The following is a 7,898-nucleotide window of genomic DNA, read 5'->3' as shown; positions in this document are numbered from 1 at the left end:
CTACCAGCAAGATCCTGCAGCTGGGCAAGGAAGGGAGGTAGGAGCTGCACCTGCCCTGCTTCCGCCAGGCAGGGATCCCTGGCCACTGGGCAGGGGGCTGCAAAGGTTTTTACTATGTTTTCTGTGGTGCGTATGTGACCTAGTGGATGGATGGGCTGAGGCCAATGGTGTGAGGTTGACCAAGGCCAAGGGCCGGGTCCTGCACTTGGGTCACACCAACCCCATGGACGCTACAGGCTGGGGCAGAGTGGCTGGAGAGCTGCCTGCGGGAAAAGGATCTGGGGGTGTTGGTTGACAGTGGCTGGATATGAGCCAGCAGCGTGCCCAGGTGGCCAAGAAGGCCAACAGCATTCTGGTGTGTATCAGGAACAGTGTGGCCAGCAGGACTGGGGCAGCGATTGTCACCCTGTACTCGACACTGGTGAGGCCCCACCTCGAGGCCTGTGTCCAGTTTTGGGCCCCTCACTGCAGGAGGGACACTGAGGTGCTGGAGTGTGTCCAGAGAAGGGCAATGGAGCTGGTGAAGGGTCTGGAGCAGGAGTCTTGTGAGGAGCGGCTGAGGGAGCTGGGGGTGTTCAGCCTGGAGAAGAGGGGGCTGAGGGGAGACCTTCTCGCTCTCTACAGCTCCCTGAAAGGAGGGGGTAGCCAAGGGGTTTGGGCTCTTCTCCCAAGGAACAGGCCATGGGACAAGAGGAAATGGTCTCAAGTTGCACTGGGGGAGGTTTAGATTGGGTATTAGGAAAAATTTTTACACTGAAAGGGTTATTAAGCATTGGAAGAGGCTGCCCAGGGCAGTGGTGGAGTCGCCATCCCTGGAGGTATTTAAAAGACAGTGAGATGTGGTGCTTAGAGATATGGTTTAGTGATGGTTTTTGTCAGTGTTGGGGTGATGGTTGGACTTGATGGTCTTAAAGGTCTATTCCAACATGGGCAATTCTATGATTCTACGATTCTATGATTCTAATGCTGATGAGAGAAATATATTTTCCTTTCTCTCCTTCACTTCACGCTCTTGGGCTATCCTAGAATAAAATCCTTCAGCATCATGTAGTACGTTTGCTGGCATGTCCAGCAGCTTTTCCTCTTGTTGATAAAAAAGTCTACGCTTTTAGGGCCCACACTAGCAGATACACTGCATGGAGCCTGCTTAATTACTTTCTGATTATTACACTGTTCTTTTAATTGCAATAGAAAAAACTTGGGTTTTATTCCACTTGGATTTAAAATGCTAAGCTACAGCACAGTAGCTCTTCAAGTTAAAACTCATTGTGATTATGAAAAACACTTAGCTGTTCCTCACTAAAAAGAGAAACCACTCTAAAAAGAGGGTGAGCAAGCTCTGTACGGTGAGTTATCTGCAGAAACACAACTAGAACCTCTCTGACAATTAGCCTCGATGGATCCAGGGCACTCTGACAACTACTCTAAGTGTGCACCCCAATTAAGTTACTCATTTTCATGGGACTCAAATAAAGTTATTAAATTTTATTTTCCAAGAGCAGAGTTTCATGATCATGAGATGCATTATTCTTTTGTGATTCATTGTTTATGAATCAACAAGTTGCTTAGGAATAAACCCCAGCAAATTGAACAGGTTACAAATTGACTTCAGAACCAATCTGGAAATGGAAGATACGTTGAAATATTTACAGCATAAGGCAAGACTGATTTGCTACAGAGCCCTCGACACATGGCAGAGTAGACAAACTAAATACTGAAAGTGGGTTCACAGACAAATTATTTTAAAATGTGATTTTAAAATATCCTGTTGTGGCAGGGGAATCATATTTAATCAACATGCATCCTTAGCCTTGCCTCTGTGCATTATATGAGTTCAACACTGAATGACTGAGGCATGGAAAGTAGTTTACCAATTTTCAACAAAACGATGTTTTTCTCCCGCTGCCGCCTCCACTTACATGTTCTGAGGCTTAAAATACTGAAAGCCTGCACACAGAAACATGATGTTTTGATCCACTTGCCCTCCACACCACTCATGGGAAAATGACAGCATAGGGCTTCAAAAGAAAGAGGCTTCCTAATACCTTGTAGAGAGATGCTTAAAACTGTGTTTAATGCAGTAAATGTGTATAACTAAGTCAGACGTTGCCACCAAAGCAGACTTTTGAAATTGAATACAGAAAAGAAACGCAACAGGAAATCGCACGCAGACCAATGGGCAACATTAGAAGGTACAAGGCTCGCAGGGTGTCAAAGAACTCTGCAAAACTGACAACTGGCAACAAACATTCGCGCATTGTCAAGTCAAAAGTTTGGCTTTTTCTTAAAATAGTCTCATCAGTGGTTCTGACTTCATCAATAGTATGTTGCTCTTCGGGCAGCATACATTGAAAAGGTGGTTACAGAAGCTTCGCAAATAAATTCTTTTAAAGTCATGATGTAATGAGAGCATACTTAGGTCCAAGACTTTCTGCAGAACGGTCGGCATTCTTTCAAACATACAAACAGAAAGATCAAAATAACCGTCACATCAGAAACCGGCTATCAACGTACCTGTAAAATAAACAAATCCAGGATGATCTTTCATGACCAACGCGGCTAACATAGAATTCTTTGGACAAATATATATACATTTGCTTGCAAAGTATTTCTAAATAGTCTTTTCAAAAAGTATTCTTAGAGTAGTGCAATATAACTTTATCAGCAATTGCAACCAATGAGAGGTAACCCAGAGCGGACCACAGGAACGCTCCTCTCGAGGATGCAGTCCTCCCATTCTTCCCGGGCAAAAATCCCCTTTAATGTCACCGGGAGCTACGACCAAGAGCTGTGCACAGGTAGTCCCTTAGGAATGAAGTCTCTGCTCACTACACGGGGAGCTGAGCGTGGAAGTCTACATGCAGCTACCAGAATATATCCCCAAGTACTCGTTATGCAGTGGCCACTAAGACATTTGAAATGTAAACGTTTCTCATCTATGTTCCATGTAATTTATAAAATAATGCAGTTTCCATGCAGCAGGGCACAATCGTATCAGAAGAACCGACTACATTATTAGCTATGGAAATAAACCTGGTATATCAGTTTTACCACAACTGCATTTTTTTCCTCTACACTATATTTCACATTAGTAACAGGTAATGTGTTATATCATTAAGCGTATTAATATGATCTCATGATTTGAAAGCAAAAACATTTTCTGCAAGATTTCCATATTAAAATAGTTATGTGCACAAAAGGTGTTCATAGCATGACACCCAAAGCAATATGGAGTTAGTCTGATAGTATTTCCATTACACCAGAACCATGAACTTCATTCACTAAACTATGTAGTACAAATGAAGATTACTGGTACATATAGAAAAATCAGATAGGCAATCAGTTACAAACCTGGCAGTATTTTGAGAGAGACAGAGATTTTTAGGTCTTATAATGGAATGATAAAAACGGCAGGAACTTCTTTTGGGAGCTCCAGAAAGAGGTTTGCACTTGGTGTTTCTCATTATCCTGTAAGCAGCCCTACTGCACAGGAAAACATTGCACCAGGAGTTAACACCAGGGGCTGGAGTTCAAAAAAATCTGCTAAAACTTAAGTGCAGTAGGCTCCACTACGTTGTATTTCTCTTGAAATGTACAAAACATAGAAAATTGTAATGGTGACTTACTGGATAAAAATATTAATGCTCACAAATAAAATCTGACTGAATTTTTTAAGTCAGATTTAAATTTACACCTTTTGCAGATTTAGTCGACATGATTTGAGTATTTCAGGTATATCTTTGACCATCAGGTAGCAGTGCATATTTACCATTTTGATTCCTTTAATGCATTACGCTGTTTCTAACAAGGCTTTCAAACGGCAAAAACCCTACTAGACATCAAATGTGTCTTTACAGTGCGAAGTATATCCTCAATGGGAAATGCCTTTTTTACAATATTTACAAAATCTGCTCATTAGATAAAAAGGCAAAATGAATAAAAAGCTTAGAGAAAGGAAATGCTGTTTAGGTGTAGGCTTTCTCTTTTATCTTCCCCCGGCAGATGCTGTTCTCACCACGTGGAGTTGGCTAGCCAGGATTGGTTTTCTTCCTCTTGCTCGGGCTGTGACTGGGATCTTGTTTCAGCTCATGGTATTGCATCTGTTTAAACACAACGTTCAGAAAGAAACCGGTCAGGTGGCGCTTGCTAGAAAAAGAAGGATTTCTTTCTTTTTTTTTTTTTTCCCAGGGCAAATAAAGAAAGAAAAAGAAAACTATCCCCCTCCAACTACATGGGATCTGCAGCTGTGATTCAAGAACAACAGAATGACAGATCTAGAATAAGAAGGAAACACAGCATTAAGAGAATCCTGCCAGGAAGGAAAACAGTGTTCCCACATAAACTTGAAGCAGGCTACTTCTTTTGTTTTCTCCATGAGCTCTAACAGAGAATAAGCAGTATCCTCTTTAATGAATCGGAAAAATATTCTTTGTGATCTTCCTTAAAAACTTGCTTATTTTCCAAGGGCTACCACAGCAGGGATCAGCTTCAGAGTGGGTATATGCACCCACAGCTCCTACTTATACCAGCTCTGAACTGAAACTGTTACCTAGAAATATGGAAAATACATAATCTTTGTGATACTGGAGGTGATTTATGTGCCTGACATTATCTTAACGCGTGCACCTTCTCAAGAGATTGCGTACTGCATCACAATGGTAATTCATAACCAGCTTATTTTTAAAGGAGTTTATGAGCACGGCTGAACAGTGGCCGCAGCAAAAACTTTCCTCCCAGGAAAGGAAAGTCTGGAGGGCTCTGAGTGCTGCCACGAGACGCTGGGCAAAGCCACCCGCTGCTGACAGGTGCGGCTCCTTCCATCACAGTGGAATCAAAATAACGGCTTTAGAAGTTGTTTAAGAAACCCCCAGAAATTCACGATGCCACATATCAAACCAACTACTGTAAGGACACTTTAAAAACCATACACACCAATTGCACATCTGAAGGAACTCTGGATAGAAAGTCAAGCAGCTCATTGTTATCAATTGCATATGGATTTCGAAGCTTCTTTGTAAATTTATTGATGCCTGCAAAAGTGAAAGTTCAAATGTTACTATCATATTTTTTTTTAAAAATAAACATTAATGATTTTGTTTTCAAAATAAATAAAAACAAAGAAAACAAAAAATAACGATTCCTTTAAAAAAATTAAACATATACATCCTTGGCAAAGTCCTAAAAAAGATTTTAGGATGCATTTCAAAGTCTGATAGCACTGAATTAACGAATGAATGAACTGTAAACTCTAACAGTCAGAATCTGCTGCTGTGGTTGCCCCTGCTTTAAAACGCAAAAGTTCTAAGGGGCATTTTCAAATTCCTCCAATACTTTTTTTTTTTTTTTAAACTAATAGAAACCGTGGTTATTATGTGGAGGTTGCGAAAAGGAGAGGAATCAAGTGTATTCCATTTCTGTGTCAGAGAGGATGAGCAGTAATGGGCTTAATCGCAGGACAGAAGGTTCTGGTTGGACACAAGAGGAATCTTTCCAGGGCTAAGGATGGTGAAGCACACAGAAAATAGCGAAGTCTGCATCATGCAAAGGCTTTAGGACGCGTTTACACAAACCTCTGTCCGGGATTGGCAGATACAGATGATCCAACGGCAGTGCAGAGCAGGGATGTGATGCTCCCTTAGGCATCATGGTCTTAACAATGCCTACTGACAACTACTGTTCTGAAGCACCGAGAAAATCCCCCCCAAACGATGCAGAAAGCAGGCTTTTAAATTACACTATTTTTCTTATCGCTACTTAGCCTGTCAGGTCCATACACTTTTCACACGAGAACCTCTTGCGTGGGCTCTGGGAATATGCGTCTAAAACACGGGCAGGAATGGTACAAACTGCCGACTCTCATGGGAGTGTGAGAAAGCTGGGACAGCATTAAAAATGTGCCATTCTGAGTAATTTATCAAGGCTGTATCAGAGGTAAGATAATAGAGCTTATCTTCCACAAAGTCTTTGGTGTCCAGGCCTTTCAGATAGCTTTAGCAAGGACATAAAGCTTCGGGATGGAGTGCACAAGCTGCCATTGCAGTAACACCCACGGCCTCCCACAGTGTGAATTCTGAGTCCAGCAGAGCAGATGGGAGATGCTGAGACCCCTTTATCTGGTGACTGAACAGTGAGTGCTGAGAAAGAATATCTGCGGTTCAAACACCTTTGTTTAAGAAGATACTTTGTGTCAGCAAGGGAATAAGAAATTCAAGGTCTACCCCGTTGTTTATTGGTGTGGGCACCGGATGACCCACGGGTGAGTTCAGGAGGTGATACCGTCTAACTCTATCTCCTCCGACAAAGAAAAGAACCAGTCACCAGTCATGAAACTAAACACAAGAAGAAGTCACGGTCAAGCCTCAAGAAAAGAAAAGAGCCAAAGAGGTGAGACAGGACACACCAGCAGAAGCAAAAGCAAACAAGGGGATTAGGGTTTTTCAAAAAGCTTGAAAATGTTGACATCAAAATCATTTTCTTTACACTTTTTTCCACCTGAACAGCTGTAGCAGTTACCAGGACTCTGCTCTCTTGCAAACAGGATTAGAGTGCAGAGGTGGTTCCTACACAGTGATACAAAAGATAAGCTGTAACACGGATAAATTTTAATTAAACAAAATCTTGTCTTCCCAAAGAAGAAACTAGACAGATGCTGCTACAGACCAGCTCAAACTTTCCTATGGCCACAAGTCAGACAAAGAAGTGTTTTGCTTTCGAGTGCAGGATGGATGAATAGGATGAAGAAATGTATATAGGCAGGGGAGGCTAGAAACACGCAATGATGGGGAAAGCAGGCGTGTGTTTGGAATACTGCATTTTTTGAAGAGACAGCTCTCCAAGCTACACGCAGGGTGACATGGCTCTGTGCAAATGCATCGCACCCCGAGGAGGTCGGGACTGACGAAGCTGCAGTTAAGCAGTACCTGCCTCGTCTCCTGGCACGACGCAAGAGGGATAGTTCCCTAAGGAAAGGATCTCCATGCACTTGCTGAATAAGAAGCCACCTAAACTGAAATACAGGAGAAAAATGTGGAGCCGGAACCTCTAGTGAAGAAAGGTGGTTGAAGCGGTATCTAGACAGTCTACTTCACCTGGGGAGGGGGAGGGAAAGAGAGCAAGGTCCCTTTGCAATAATTCATGCCTATGTTATCCATCCGTGGTTGGGGAGGCATGGGCTCGACGCTGCGAGTCAAGGCTCTGCCTTAGGTGAAACAGAGATGTTTCTTGGGGACTGTGACCCCCCCGGGGCATGGTAGGGGCTTGTCAAACTTCTGTGCTGAGTCTACAGTTCCACAGGACTTGGAGGGCTATTATAACCTCAGGCGCTCACATGAAACCAAGCGGATGTATGAAGGCAAGTGCACAAGATGCCAGATCTGGCCGAAGAATGACAGAAAAAGGACACAGACCAAACACTTCAAACGTGAGTAACGAGACGCCAACCATCACGTGTGTGCGAGGAAGAGTGAAATTTTGGAACAAATGAAGAGTTTGGGTTTCACCCAAGTGATACAGGGTGTGTGGGGAATAAATGAAATTATGAGACAGGAATGGACAGCAAGCCCACATGCTTGCTTTGTTTAGTTCCACAAAAATTTTTTGTTCAAATCCTCCTTACTGGTTCTTCCTCACTTTGTCTATTCTACTACATTTATTTGTGAAGACTGTAAGAATATTACTAATACTGGCTGATACATAACAAATATATTCTTTGGAGTCAGTTCAATGATTTTACACTGTCTCTTGATATCAGAAGTTTTTACAAAGGCATGATTGTTATTCTTTTCTTTGGAAAGAAAAACTACCCACAGATTTAATTGAGACAGTGCTCTTCACAAGTCTGCACTACTGAATGAGGGTACAGCTGCTGGTGGCGTAAGATGTATAAAAAATGTACAAAT

General features: G+C 42.4%; 1 protein-coding gene across 6 annotated transcripts in view; it reads right to left on the bottom strand.

Moving 5' to 3' along the window:
- Positions 1 to 1,500: 1,500 nt before the first annotated feature.
- Positions 1,501 to 7,898, bottom strand: part of MCTP1 (multiple C2 and transmembrane domain containing 1) — a 287,127-nt gene continuing 280,729 nt past the window's right edge. For 5 of the 6 annotated variants that reach the window (XM_054186271.1, XM_054186273.1, XM_054186279.1 and 2 more), the window contains 2 exons: positions 4,933 to 5,030; positions 1,501 to 4,100 (listed from right to left, as the gene is read on the bottom strand). In XM_054186271.1, coding sequence (XP_054042246.1) covers positions 4,029 to 4,100; positions 4,933 to 5,030 — 170 coding nt within the window. In that variant the 3' untranslated portion in view covers positions 1,501 to 4,028. The remainder of the gene's footprint in view (positions 4,101 to 4,932; positions 5,031 to 7,898) is intronic. The other variant, XM_054186272.1, reaches the window with a different exon arrangement.

This window comes from Rissa tridactyla, chromosome Z, assembly GCF_028500815.1.
Source record: "Rissa tridactyla isolate bRisTri1 chromosome Z, bRisTri1.patW.cur.20221130, whole genome shotgun sequence".
Lineage (NCBI taxonomy): Eukaryota > Metazoa > Chordata > Aves > Charadriiformes > Laridae > Rissa > Rissa tridactyla.
This window is presented reverse-complemented; position numbering and strand designations above follow the sequence as displayed.